This window comes from Lepisma saccharinum, chromosome 30, assembly GCF_977018435.1.
Source record: "Lepisma saccharinum chromosome 30, izLepSacc3.1, whole genome shotgun sequence".
Taxonomy (NCBI): Eukaryota; Metazoa; Arthropoda; class Insecta; order Zygentoma; family Lepismatidae; genus Lepisma; species Lepisma saccharinum.
Window position 1 is genome coordinate 37,949,615 of NC_139258.1, and position 15,552 is coordinate 37,965,166.

The window sequence follows — 15,552 nt, forward strand, 5'->3', positions numbered from 1 at the left end:
GGAACACTGGTCCGGAAACGACTTAGTCGAAAGTTATAAGCAAAAATCGGTATATAAAGATGTAATACTTTTATTACGTGCACAAGTTTCACAAGCTACTACATTCACAACAGTTGTTCAAAGTTGCATCCCCCAGCTTCGCTGCAGGCATGACAAGACAGTCTTGTGTACGAGACACCTGTAGTAGACTGAAGAGGATCTCCTGGCAAGAATTCTCGCTGCCTGTGACATTGTTCGAACGACTCCGGGGTTCCAACGGGTACGCCAGAACTTTGTGCGACGATGTCATGCCTGCAGCGAAGCTGGGGGGGATGCCACTTTGAACAACTGTTGTGAATGTAGCAGCTTGTGAAACTTGTGCAGGTAATAAAAGCATTACATCTTCATACACCGATTTTCGTTTATAACTTTCGACTAAGTAGTTTCCGGACCAGGGTTCCTTACCTCAAATTGATAAATGTGCCCTTCTCCATCATCCCTGAAAGTTTGTATCATCAGCCCAGAAACACCCTGTATATTGTGGAGATGATATATCGCTGATATAACGATACGGAAAAAAATTTCGTATCGTCTGTATCAAATTTGAGATATTGTCCACCCCTAACAGAAACTCACCAAAAGTCAGCAGAGACTGAACTGAATTCAGATGGTGTGAAGGTGTTACATTGTGGCAGTCATTGTAGTCTTTATGACATCTGCTTGTTTTTTTGCAAGACCATGTGAAATGATTACCAAATTCTTTGTCTATAGCTTATTTTTTCTTTTGATTGTTACCGTATTTGCGCGTGTAGAATGCGCACTCAGGTTTTTGATGGGGAAAGGTGACAAACAATTATATCTTGTATATAATGCGCAGCACAATTCAGTTTTATGAAACTGTGAAGTCGAAAAGGTGTTGCTATGGAGATCAAGAGTAAATGAAATCATACCTATTCAATGAGTCACCTGTTGCTGTGTGTCCCAAGAGAAGAATATACTCTTGTGTAAACAATAAGTCACCAGCCCCCCCCCCCCCCCCCCCCTATCCCTCCACTGTGTTTAGCATCCCAAAGCTTTCACTCTTTAACCACCTTATTTATTCTGTAATACAGTGCTCAAAAAAGTTTTGCACATTCAGGGTTTGTGATCATTTTATTGAACTAGATACATGGAATCATATTCAAGAGTACAGGGGAGACATTCAAACAGAAAGAAAACTGCAGCCATGCAGAAGAAACAAAATCACACCAGAAGCACAAGATTGAAAATGTTGGATGTGAAACACAAAAGCAAGGCAGTGCAATACCGTGTAGCTACGGCTTGCAGGCATGCTTGGGATCAACAGATGGGAGTTCAGTACCGTACCGTATATAGCCACCTCGAGCCTGAAGGCATGCTTGAACATGACGGGGCATGCTAAGGATAAGAGCATTCAACTTCTCCTGAGGAAGACTGTCCCACTCTTGAATGGCAGCCTCTCACAATTGCACCTTATTCACAGGAGGATTTTCGCGGCTGACAATTGCTCGCTTCAGGTGTTCCCATGCATGTTCCACACAGTTCATGTCTGGAGAATGCGCCGGCCACACCATGCGTAGAATGCCATGCATATCAAGGAACTCTTGAACCACTCTGGCTCGATGTGGTCGAGCGTTATCATCCACCAGCGTGAAGCCATCCTCCACAGCTGTAGAGAAACCTGCTACCACGGGTTCCTGAATAGCGTTCTGTACATCAGACCAGTCATGTGACCCTGGAGAGGAATTAGGGGCGTACGTCGACCAAACATGATTCTACCTCAAAACATGATGGAGCCCCCTGCTGCTGATGACATTCCTGGATGAAGGGCTCGTTCAATCACTCATCTGATCATCTCGAAACCCTTATTTGTTTGCTTAACGGGTGCAAACTGATATTTTGCTCAAAATAGTGGCAAAAATAATTGTAGTGGCCGCTGTGGCTCAGTCGGTAACTCATCTGACTACCATGCTAAAGGTCCCGGGTTAGATCCCCAGCCGGTTCAAATCCGGGAACTTTTCTAACGTTGGAAGAGGCCCCGGTGCCCACCCAGCATTGAATGACATGGGTACCTGAGGGAAATCCTGGGGGGTTAAGGTGGTCAGGGGCATGATGCTGATCACATCACCCCATTCACAACCGGATGAAGAAAGTGTTGGGCATTACCCCCACACCCCCTATACACCTTCATGCTGTGGTGCTAAGCACAGGGGAGCACTTTACCTTTTTTTATATATATATATATATATATTTTGTTCAAAAGTTCATTGAATGTATTTGCATATTTGATTAGAAAAAATGTTGATTCAATATTATTTTTCTCTCTAGGGGCACGTGCAAACTCATATGAAAGTGAAGAACAAAGTAAGCGGAATCTGACATTTGATTCACACCTTGCTGCCGATTTTTCACAGTTGCAGATAGACAAAGGTTTGTATTACTTAGATTAATAGTGTACATTAAGTGGCATGCTCAGTTGAATTGAAGTCCATTTAGGGAAGTGATGAGTGTGTGAGTACGAGTGGGTACCCCCCCCCCCCCCCCAAATGGTTTGTAGCAGTTTTTCACCCGAAGAAGGGAATTTTCCAACTTGTTAAGTCAAAGGAAACAAATACAGAAAGTGTTGCATTGTAAATACGAGGTGTATCCAGAAAGTAAGTTCCGAAAGTGCCCCAAGATTAGGCTGACCAGACACACACATTCAAGGAGAACCAAGCCATAAGAGAGAGGACACCGCAAAAAAAAGAAAATCTCAACCCATTTGTGATTACTCTTAACTTAATAAAATAATCTTATCTTACCGACACTTTGCTCACAGATACTTCTTCGATGATACTTCTTCGATGATCTTTTCCAATAATCTTCTCTTACCTATCTTAAGACCTGACAATAATAACTAAGAATGTCTATAATTTGAGATTGAGCTTTGGTATGTAGTTTACTTTGTGCACACAATGGCTAATCAGGACTGCACCTACAGTTTAAAGTGTGATTCGAACCACTATGTGCCTCCAGTCTATAATTGAGTTTTGCTTCTTTTCCAATTCTTGGATTTTAGATTGAAATATCCCCATAGGTGAATGCAAATATTTGCTTAATTACTTCCAGAACACTGAATTAAAATTTTAAGTAGTTTAGATTGGAACAAAAAATATGATTTTAATGCCGACAACAACTTTACACTCTTCCTCATATTCGTTTCTTCTATCCTTAAAGCCTACACATTTTCTTAAGAGATCATTGTTGAATTTACAATTTCGCTTCGTTATTTCACAAAAGTAAATATTACTTAATAATCAAAATTCTCACCGCTTTTCTGCATCGCGTATGTATAACTCAAATAAACTGGACAAACTTCATGTGTTCCCCACTCAGAGAGCTATGCAACGAGTTAGATTAATACTAATTACTCATTCGGGCAAAGTGATCGTGGTTCAGTTCTCAAATGCTCAGTGAGCATTGTTCGAACACTTAACGTGCCCAAAGTGATATACTTCAGACGTAAAATGCAGCACATTTTCTATGATGGATGCTATACTCTTTCCAAAAAGGAAGACATTTTCAGATTTATACAAAATCCACCCAGTTGCCGACACACCTAAAAAGGAGGACATGTCCAGATAAAAGAGGGCGTCTGGTCACCCTACCCAAGATGGCACGAGAGCGGTCAGAGCGGTACGTGCTTGCGCAGGAGTGGAGGAGGAACACATAGTCATAACCTGGCGCAAGCGCAGTTGTGTGGAGTCAGTGGCGAGAGAACTGTAGTACGGGAAACATGGCTGCGTGCATACAGTCTTTCGCCGAGTACGAGGTACGTGCAGTAATCAGATTTTTCCAAGCTAAGAAGCTGTTGGCGGCAGAGAAGTGTGTGAAGTGTATGGACAGAATGACATTAGTGAAGGAATTATCCGAAGATGGTGCAGAAAATGCACAGCAGGCTGCACCAGTGTCCACGGCGAACCCATTGTGCACACAATGTGAGAAACTGCAGTTACTTGGTGACGATCTCATTCAGCAGGGAATGGAAGATCTGCGGAAACTGACATGAGAGGTCGGACATTGTAAACCGCTGGTTCTGCAGCATTGCTTGCTGCACACTTTCCTCCAGTTCAGGTGTCACGATGCCTGCCGGGGGATCTCTGACGCCAACAGCTTCTTAGCATGGAGAAGCCTGATTACCGTGTGTACCTCGCACTCTGTGGGAGACTGTATGTGCGCAGCCATGTTTCCCGTACTACAGTTCTCTCACCACTGACTCCACACAACTGCGCTCGCCCAAGGATATGGCTACATGTTCCTCTTCCACTCCTGTGCAAGTGCGTCTCGCTCTGACCACTTGTGCCATCTTGGGGCACTTTCGGAACTTACTTTCTGGATGTGCCTCGTATTAATGCAATCCAGTGTCCAATAGTGCTGCATTTGAAGGCCCATAACCCTTTATTCTCATTTCCTCATAACCAGGGAACGGATTTATATGTAAATACATATTTGTGTATGAAGCTAAAATCAGTTATATTTTGTATTATCTTCGCTCATCATGGCATGTAGACTAGAAAAATTCAGTTTTTTTTCCCATTATTGCACATATGTTAGGTTTTGGCTCATATTTTACATATTTTAGTTGTTTACATATTATTTCCATATTTCAGAACATTTCTCAACATATACTCCATATTTGTGCAATAACTGCATGTCCCCATGCGACCGAAAGAGTTGGGAGAATTTCTTGTGAATAACTGACAAAGACTGAAGCGATGGTAAACAAGCGAAAGTTTACGACCTTTCTTATGCCCTCCAATTGAGTTAATTACAAGTTTTCTGTCATCTGAACAGTATTTTTTTTTTACAATTTTTACACCTCCCAACTATTTGCTTTTGCTATTGTAAAACACTTGAAATTCCTGTTTATTTACAATTGTTGTCAACAATAGAGAGTGAGGACTCAAGCATCAGCTCCTGCTTGTTACAAACATTATTTTGGCAGTGTTGGATAGTCCCAAGCCAAGCAGCCCATTTCTAACCCCACCCTTTGCTACTAGTTGCATGCCAGACAGCAGCGCCAGAAGCAACGATTTTGTGGCACATGTACGGGATTTGCTTCTGTTTTCTCTTCAAGACAGTCACGGTAATAGTTAAAATACCAAGACTATTTTATTTAGCTCGTGTAGTGTCTTATATTATTAAAAAAGGTAAATATTTACAATTTTATGTCCATTTTTAACTCCAAATTTTATTGAAAATAACTTAATATGGATGTACATATTTAGCACATTTTTACTACGTATAAATCTGTTTCATGCTCAACATATCCTAGCCTCATTTTCAAGATACATTCTTGTTCACTCCTCCAGTACATTCTATTCATATCTCTCTCTCTCTCTATCTCTCTCTCTATCTATCTATCTCTCTCTCTATCTCTCTCTCTCTCTCTCTTTCTCTCTCTCTCTCTCTCTCCCCAAGAAGGATATCAGCAAAACTTTTTGTTTTCTTGCTGCATTGCACTCCTGTGTGCTCTCACAATCCTCATCAAACCATCCATTTCTCTTATGTCACTTAGGGTTTCCATGCTTCTGCTTCTTAAAATGGCCTACTTAATACTTAACCATTTTCTCTCTATTGGCTCATTCTCACCATTCCTTCTCATTTCTAATTGGTTTGTGCTACTTTACATTCATGGACAATAAGAACATCTTTTTCAAATAGGCTGGCAGAAAGGTAATAAAATTTGAAAAATTGGCATTTCCATTCAGCATAAAATATGGCACAGCTTGAGTGATGGCAATGTAAGGACTAAAATATCAACTATTTTTTTCCCCTGCATCTTCTCATAGAGATGGTCAATGGAACATAGCCTTGTACTGTATATTATTCCAGGAAATAATTTGAAATTTCTATTCAGAATCAAACTTTCAATGATTTGTTCCCTGTTTTTGTCTTTGGAAACACACAACCTTGAATGATCAAAGTAGGTAATTTGAGACCCAGTATAATTTACACGAAACATTAATTAAATTAAATCCTGAAGTGTGCTTATGAATGGAAAAATTGTCAATCTGTTCACATAGTCATTTGGGCAAAATTAGGACTATAGATGAATGTGCTTTTAGAATAGAAATATTTATTGCAAAAAGTATCATATTTTATGCCATTGCATCACTGCTTTGTAATTATCATATGTGTACAGGTGTACCATTTAAGTTGATAACTTTAAATATCAAACGAAGCTTTTACGAAATAAAAGTTAATTAACTGTAAGGGGGAAAGAGAAAGCCATTATGTAAGTTATAGTAGGTGACCATTTTGAAGGTCACTCATTTTTTTTTAAATGGAAACCTAATTTTTTTATTACTGTTACAAAAATAAACAACTTCTGTGGAAACCATATTGCCATTCATCACATAGTTTTACAGATATTTGACAAGAAAAATGGTAACAGAAATTCATACTATTTCATAAGCATCGATATTTTTATTCCAAAAATGCAAGAAATAAAGTTTACATCATTGTCAATGCTGTACAAAAGTATTATTACTTACGTGAAATCTAGAAATTTTGTATTTCCGCGTTGCACAATTTAATAGTTAAATCCTATTAATTTCGAAGATCCTATGTCTTCATTCACTAAGGGTACGGCGTTTCCACTCCACTCCAAAATTGCGCAATGCGGAAATAACAAAATTCCTACATTTCACGTAAGTAATTTTAAACCGCGTTTACCGCATCCATCATGAAAAGTATTATTATCCAAATTTTCAATTTTTTATAGAAAGTAAATTGTCTAACATAAATTGGTAATTGTGAAAAACATTACAATCATATTGTGAGGATCCCCGGGACCATTAAAACAAAATCTGGACTTAATGGCTGCTGGAAGTAGAAATGACGATGGATAGTTGGAGAACACCTTTCAAACTATTTATCACATGCACTATTTAATCTTCCGACTCGCACGTTTGAAAATCCATGGGTCAGGGTAACACTTGAGTTAGGAGTGTTGCTCCAATCTGGAAGACATACCAGCCGCACGAGTCATGAAACCCCGACTTCATTCTAGGATAGCAGCTGGCCTCAAAGCAATTGCCTAAATGTCATACAGATGGAAGCACATGATAGGTTACCTGTTTCAAGAAGACGTGTTTCCATTCATGGTGTCGCTGCATGACAGAAAAAAAAGAAGGGGTGGAGGTCAAGGGACTTCGGTATCTCCGTAAACAGTGACAAGACACTGCCACAAGAAAAATTCAAACATGTGATAAAGATGGGGGAAAATATTTATTTTAATAAATGTTGATATTTTACTGCAGCTTGCGATCATAGTAAGTAGTTTTACAGTGATGTTTGCAGTAGATTTTGATGTATACATGTACCTTGACGTATACATATACCTTCACGTAGCATTCACAATCGTTTACGGCTAGGACTAATTCACTTTCTCCGGCTACTGGGTGTATGTTTATGTTTGTATTGCACATGCAAGTTTACATACTCTGTACTGCAGAATGTGCACAGAAAACATCTGCCAAAGTATACATTTAATAGCATACTATATATTTCTCGCTTTTTATATACACAGTTTGAGTCTTACTTCCAATTTTAAAAGTATTTAGTTTTGAAATTCTGAAGTGATACAGTACCAGTTGCGGATAGCAGCCATTACTCTGCTCCGCGTGGGTTAACTCCAGTTTTACTCCCAGCTTGCCCGGCATTTCTGTTGGTGCAACAGATAATCAGCCGATTAGTGGGCTAACTCTGAGTTTACTCTTACTCGCGAGTAAAGCGTCATTGGTGCAAACGGGACTAGTGGTTCCAAACATATGGCATGATGTCATCCACCAATCACATGTAACTTTGCGTGTGCAGTCCTTCTCCAAAGTACTACTACAATCGTTCTAGTGGTCACCTGTTTGCACACCCTCCATGTTTGTTAAAATGTGTAAAACACTTTGGATTAAAATGTGTGTTACATCAACTTTTTGCTCATGTAGGCTTATCAGGACTGGACCTAACGTTTCAAGTGGGATCTGAACCACTGTGTAATGTGCCTCCACCAGTGGCCGAACCCTTGGCTTACATCCACTACACTATTGGAGAGGCCCTCGTTCTAATGTGTAGTAGGATATTTAGTTTCTTTCTCTTTTGGAATAAAACATTTCAATGCTTAAGAAATAGTATGAATTTCTGTTACAACTTTTCACTTGTCAAATATCTGTGAAACTACGCGATGACTGGAAAAGTGGTTTCTACAAAGTTGTTTATTTTGTAAGAGGAATAAAAGCTTAAACAAAAAAATTAGGTTTCCATTTAAAAATTGAGTGACCTTCAAAATCATCACCTACTAAAACTACAAAATTACATTCTCTCCCCCCCTTAAAGTCAATTAACTTTTTTTTTTTTAAACATTTGTTTCAAAAGTGCTTTGAGTTATCAAGTTAAATGGTTCGGTCTTAGTCTGTGTATCTGTGTATGTGTGTATACACACACACAGGGTGTCCGGCTTAAACGTCCAATAAAAGAAAAAAATTCACGTAAGTATTTTAAACCGCGTTTACCGCAACCAGCATGAATAACTTGAGATGTATGCGAGATATTTCTACAGAGTTTAGTTCTACAAATAGAGTAACTCAAAATGTTTTTTTACATACCTAGTTTCAATATATGCACCATTTGTGGCACGACAGACGTCTAATCTGTATTCTATCTCTCTTCAGATGTTCAGCATTGCAGGCGTAACATTGTTGATAGCTGCACAAATGCTATGGTGCAGATCACGAACTGCTGTTTGATACACTTAATTTTTTACAAATCCCCAAAGGAAAAGATCAAGCGACTTAATGTCTGGGTTTCTAGGGGGCCAAAAAATTGGATGGGCTACTCCTACCAATCCAACGCCCAGGAAATTCACGGTCCAAAAAATCTAACAATTCCTGTGTAATGACACGGCGTGCCATCTTGCTGGAATATCAGGTCACGAGGAAGTTGTGGCACAACGTACAACTTCAACATATCTAGGTAATTTGCTCCATTAACGGTACGCACCGTGAAGAAGTATGGCCCTATAACCCTGTTCTTCAAAATGCACACCAGACACTCTCTCATTACACAGGGTGGTCCCGTTCCCCAGATGCGGCAATTGTGTTTATTCACCTTCCCAGAGTGTGGAACGTACACTCATCTGAAAAACAAAGTGAATCAAGGTATGCATGGTTCTTGTCTATTTTAGCAAGAATTTCTTCCACGAATGCTTCCCACAGCGGCTTTTTCTGAGGTTTGAGTTTCTGACAAAGCTGCAATTTGTATGCCTGTAGGCACAACCGTTTATGGAGAACATCTTATACACTCGACTTAGGTACCTGTAATTCCCTACTTGCTCGTCAGACGGACTTCCTATGGCTTCGTTGGGAGGACATGGGGATATCTTCAACACTAGCCTCTGAAACTGCATGCTTTGTGTGGTGGTCTGACATTGACTGCACACAGGCGGTTTCCCGAAGGCTTTTGTACCTTTTCTTGATGGCTTTAAACGTGGGAACATTGTCAGTTGGTCGTAATTGATACTCATGCCGAAAACGACGTTGTACAAGTGTTACAGATTTCAGATAGGTGAAAGCAAGCACACAGAAAACCTTCTGTTGTGGAGTCCGCATTTGTGCTCGCCGCAAACAATGCATTGGCATGCTTTCGCACTTTTTGCGGTTATGCGCATGTGTATGTGCGGAGCAACCACACAGAAAAAACATTTTGAGTTACTCTTTTTGTAGAACTAAAGTCTGTAGAAATATCTCGTTATGATTTTTTCTTTTATTGGACGTTTAAGCCGGACACACTGTATATATGTATATATATATAACTGGCACAAATGAAATGTTTATGAGTGAAATTAATATAGTGTTTTGCAAAAGTAGTCATATGACTAACAATGTTGCCACTTCAGAACAAAGTTGTTTGGTGTTTTGAAGTAATTCTTTGTAATGACAACTGAAAGGATTAGAAATACAATCATTTTAACTTGTCAGTAAGATACCACATTATCTATTAACATATAATATTATTCTGTTTTCCAGAAGTACCACAGCATACTCTATCTGGCAGAGGACGTGGTACTCTTTTCCAGACTCCTGAATCAATTTATGAAGAAACTTCTTCAATTTCTACAGTCACAAATGGTACATATCTGGTTGTTAGATAAGTTGAAATCAGATTTCTTCATCTTTATTTTAATGTGTTAGTCTTGATTGATGTTCATTTCATAGACGATCGTGTGAAGATGGCAGAACATTGAAGGTTCCGGATACCTGTTCTGATTGTGTCGTGTTGGTTTCTCACTTGATTCCGGAGATGAAAAAAATATATAAATTGAGAAAAATATAAATTCAAATAAATAATGGTGTACTTGAAATTTAATAACTATACAACCATTTAATGCATGTAGTTATTGTACTTACAGTCCAAAGCTATTAGGGTGGATCAAATGAAAACGGAACAGGGGCCACAGAATGAAATCAACAAGGTTTATTTGAAACTTAATCTCCAAAGTTACACAAGCACTTGTCCTAATGTTTAACCAAGCGGTGAATATCCTGCTCATAGAACTCCTCTGGTTGAGATCGGGACCAGTAGCGAATATTTTCCATGAATTCATTGTCCAAGTGGAAGCGCTGACCCCTCAATTCTTTTTCAACGGACCAAATATATGGAAGTCGCATGGTGATAGATCAGGGCTATACAGTGGCTGATCCGACACTATGTACACCCGTCGCCAACATGTTCTTTGTAACAGCTGAAGTATGTGGCTGTGCATTGTCATGCAGCAAAACCACTCCAGAAGACAAGGGCCATTTGGCCTTGATTGCTGCATGCAAACAGTGAAGGATACTGCAGTAAGAAGCGGCATTGATCATTGGTCTAGGAACGCATGATCGAAGAAACATGTCAGCATCACTTTGCACCATCTTGGACTTCTTCAGCGGTGGAGAGCTCTGTTCTGTACATCCACAGTTCCGTTTTCATTTGATCCACCCTCATACATTAAAGCTTATCATTGTTCTAAGTTTAGCAAGTTATAAACACTAATTGTGTGAATCACATTTCAAGGCCAACTGTACAAGTTGCAAAGTGCAAAGTTACTGGATAGGGACCTTGATTTTTCGAAGCTGTTTTTTTTTTTTTCATTTCCTTTTCCAGAATTTTCAATTTTAATTGACGTCTTGCAACTGTTTTCGAGCTGGCTTGTATGGCATTTTTTTTTTCAGTTATTGTTCATCACTAAATAAATGGTATGCCATTTAGATCATTTAGTAAAAGCATAGAGCATTACAAAACTGTTTACTTAATTCTGCCCCACTCTGTATGTCGAAGTGAATGTTATATATCTTGCAAATTTATATTCATGTTAAGGAAATTATTGCTATACCAGAGTAATAGTAATTTTGATTATTTTTTACCTATTTAGGTTGTAGCGATGATGAATGGACTCCAGTGTATGGCAGGAAAGGACATCGTAAGGTAAGTGTTTACATTTGGTTGTGTTTGATTTTTTGTGTGGTATAAGGTATTTTCTTACTTTAGGATTTTTAGTACGTTGTGTAGCTACTGTTCGTTATTGATTATGTCGTAATGGTTTGAAGACATGTCTTTGAAGTAAATTTTAAATTATGAATTGAGCATAGCAATGTTTTAAGAAATCTTGCTTCTAAGGAGGAAAATACAAAGCCTAAAATGAATTATCACAATATTAGCATGTAGAAATTAGGAATGACCAACAATGTTTGGTGCACCCAGATCCAGATCCCAGAACAGGGTACTCAGAACCAGGTGCTTGGATCCAGATCTCGGAACCCGGTACCTTTTTCCAGTTGCCAAATCAGAATGCCAGAACTGAATACCTGGATTTCAGGTTGTGGTTGTATGAATTTTCATAAAGGGTTAAAACCAATAACTGGCCATTAGATCAATAATTTCACACACACTTTATCATTATTGCAAATAAACATTATAGGCAGGAAACCTGTGCATTTACACCACTATAATATTTCAATTCCAATACAAGCACCATAAAACATTAAAAATGCAGTATGAACATCCACCTATTCTGTTGTAACATTATTTTACTCTACCAGATACAGGTGGGGCATGAAATGTCGTCACCCATTGAAAATGGTTTGTAGATTGTGTATTATACATAATACGTAGTGCAAAGCAATTTAATTGCACATACTACAATGTGAAGTGGTAGCCTGTATGCAGCACATGTTCAATATGTCCACCGTCTTGTCGTAGAACCTCTTCCAGATGGACTCTCCATGTCATTGACCACTTGATGACACAAATCCTCTCCCAATCCCTGGGAAAGGTAATGATGTTGGCTTGCACTTGCTCTGTAGTTGCAGCTGTCTGTAGATACACCTTCTCTAGGTAGCCCACAAGAAGAAGTCACTGGTGCTGTGTGGGGACCACATTGTTCGTGGTATGCTGGTGAGCCCCGTCTTGCATAAACCATTGGGTTTCGATGGGACGTCCGCTTGCCAGTAACTGTGGAAGGAAACTGTTGGTAAGCATCTCCAAGTAGCATCCCCTGTTGACAGTATTGTTGAAAGAGAGAAAGCCAATAATGCCATGGCTTGAGATCACACCCCTCCCCCCCCCCACACACACGTACACACACATTCGTCCAATATGTTTCAATCTCGTGCACACTGGGCTCTCTCCCACATTCTGTTTGTGTCAATTTTCCCTTGTCTGCCCTGTTGCGCAGCTGGGGACAGGACATTGTTATGGGCTGCCATCTGTCGAACCATCCATGAACCAAGCTGCATTGTTTGAAAATATAATACGCCAACAACCAACAGTGTGGAAAATATATGCCTTTTTCAATGGATGATATTTCGTTCCCCACCCTGTATTTTCACAGCAATTTTTATGGTCTCTTGTGTGACTTTGTGACATATTAATCTCCTGCCAGTTCTTTTCCCCTCACAGCTGACTTGAGGCTGAGGCTTGAGTTTCAGCTGGGGGGGAGGAAACTGAACTTTGATAAGGCTTGCTGGGGCAGTCAACATTCCAAGAATCACCCTCGTAATATCCAGTGTTTTGGTATTCTTAACATTTGAAAGTTTTCAGCTGATTTGGCTGGAGTAAGGAAGAGACATGCCTCTGCAGTAGATCTCTCGGAGCCTTCTTCTAATTTGTTTATGAATGGTTCCTTGAAACATATATTTGTAAAGGTTTTTTGTTGCAAGTAGTATTATGCTTGGATGTTTTGTCCTGTAAGTAAGGAGATAGCTCGTAGACCATCATTTGCTGAGCCTTTCCCAGAAATAAAACCCATTAATGCAATCAAGTTTAATAATGTGGAACTTGTTGAGAAATATAAATAAATGTGAATCAAGAACGTTACAACATTCATAATAGCTATACAGTGATGCTATTTATTCTTTACAGAGTGTATATTCATATACATCTCTACTGAACATTCAAACCATAGAATAGAATGTGACAAAAATGATTGGTCAAATACATTGAATGGTTGGCTCAGGATCTTGCAACTGAATGTTCAAGGTTCAAGTTCGAGCCTGGGCATGGATGTTTCTTCAGTTCCATCTAATCATTACTTATTCTCTTACTGTAAAATATGATGAAAATACTAAGTGTCAACTTTAACCTTTAGCCAACAGCTGGTTTAAATGGAAAGCAGGAAAGGGTTTTAGCAATTAACATGTCATTCTTGAGAACTAGATGATAATTCAGTTTTGTCTTTTTTGTTCTTTTACATACATATGAAGGTATGGCATACTGGAATGACAAAATAATGTATTTATTGTTACTATTTTGATGAAATTCACTTTGAAAATGTTGATTTTTGTCCTCCAAAAATTATGTGATGTGTGTGACCACTGTTTCTTGTGTGTTTTACTTTTACATTTAATAATGACAAAAAAAAATTCACTAAGTGCAAAAATTAGAGTCGAGCGGGAGAAAATTTTGAAAATTAGAGTGGTATTTTGTCATGCTTCCCTGCAAAGTTTGTCCATGCATCCATAGGGCCGATGCTAGAAGCACTTTTCTGGACTTTTTTTAAAAATGGCAAAACTCTGTTTTTCTTACACATTATTTTTTTTATCCCAAGAAGTATCTACCTATTTTGAACGTGTTGTAGGTATGCAGGGGTCATACTAAAATTAGTTAGCAATATTTTTTTATAAATTATCAGGATGCATTATTGAAACCAAGTACATAACCTTAATGTACAGTCTTTTATTTACTTTTCCAAATAATCTCCACTTCTTTGTACACATTTTCCCACCGTTCTGGAAGATTGTTCAGGAAGATTTAATATACCCCTGAGATTGAGCTCCGTTCCAGCTTGCCAAAGACATTGACACACTGCTTTCTGAAATGCCTCCATTGTCTCATAATATTGTCCTCGCACCTGATTCTTCACAAATTCCAACAGATGGCAATTTGATGTTGGCAGATCAGGGCTGTATGAAGGGTTTGGAAGAACTTTCCACTCCATTTTGTCAATTTCTTCCCATGTGAAGCAAGCTGAGTGGGGTTGATCATTGTCATGCTGGAGAATGATCTTTCATCCAGGACCTTTATCATGCAATGTGTGACTGAGCTTGTACAGTATCTGGCCATAATGAGCAGCATTAACGGTTTTTCCAGGTTCAAGAAAATCTCCCCAACCCTCTCCTTGTTGCATTCAGTTGGTTCAGTTCAAGGCGGACCACTATAAGGCTGATAATGGATGCACACATGCCGATGCAAGGACTAGAGAGACTCGCAATATCTCCAATGATGTCACCATGCTTCTCATACACCAAATCATGTCCGTAGCAACTTTCATTAGATTATGACCAATAGTGTGATTTTTATAAGCAAAAATCAGGGGCTGAAAGCGAGCAAAACACCCTGTATGTCTAGTCCCAATTAGTCTATCTTATTATAACGTGGAGTTAAACTTTAAAAAGTCATGGTCTGCATAGATGTAAAGATTATATCGAGGAAAACAGTAAAAGCAAAGTTGTTTGTATCATTAGGCATCACTACCCCTCAAGTCTTTGAGAGAAGGGCATGCCATATGTAATACACAAATATCTACATGCATATTATACAGGGTGATTCCCTCGCTAGAGGCACCAAACTTTTGTCTATAAAACTGCCATTTACTTAAAGTTTGTATTGAAAATTTGTATGCACATACCTTCAACAGGATCTACTCATATCCGATGCTGAAAATGGTCCCCTTCCACATGCAAGCACTCTTGTACACATCTGTCCAAATTCTGGAATACTTTTCTTAAAGTGGCATCGGTACTGGCTTCAAGCTCTTCACGTATAGCTTCTTTCAAGGCTGCGATTGTGCGGAGTTTATTTCTGTATACTTTTCCCTTCAATAAGCCCCAAAGAAAGAAGTCTGGTAGGGTGAGATTGGGAGATCTTGGGGACCAAAGATTTGTTGAGATAATGATAATTCTGTCTCCAAAAAAAAAAACATTTAGTTTCTCTCATGCTGACATTTGAAGTGTGACATGTCTTGTTGGAAATATCCATCAG

General features: G+C 39.0%; 1 protein-coding gene across 1 annotated transcript in view; it reads left to right on the plus strand.

The window, feature by feature from the left end:
• Positions 1-15,552, plus strand: part of LOC145981796 (uncharacterized) — a 69,013-nt gene that overhangs the window by 42,288 nt on the left and 11,173 nt on the right. Inside the window, exons 7-9 of the mRNA XM_083115218.1 lie at positions 2,326-2,427; positions 10,059-10,160; positions 11,447-11,499. Coding sequence (XP_082971344.1) covers positions 2,326-2,427; positions 10,059-10,160; positions 11,447-11,499 — 257 coding nt within the window. The remainder of the gene's footprint in view (positions 1-2,325; positions 2,428-10,058; positions 10,161-11,446; positions 11,500-15,552) is intronic.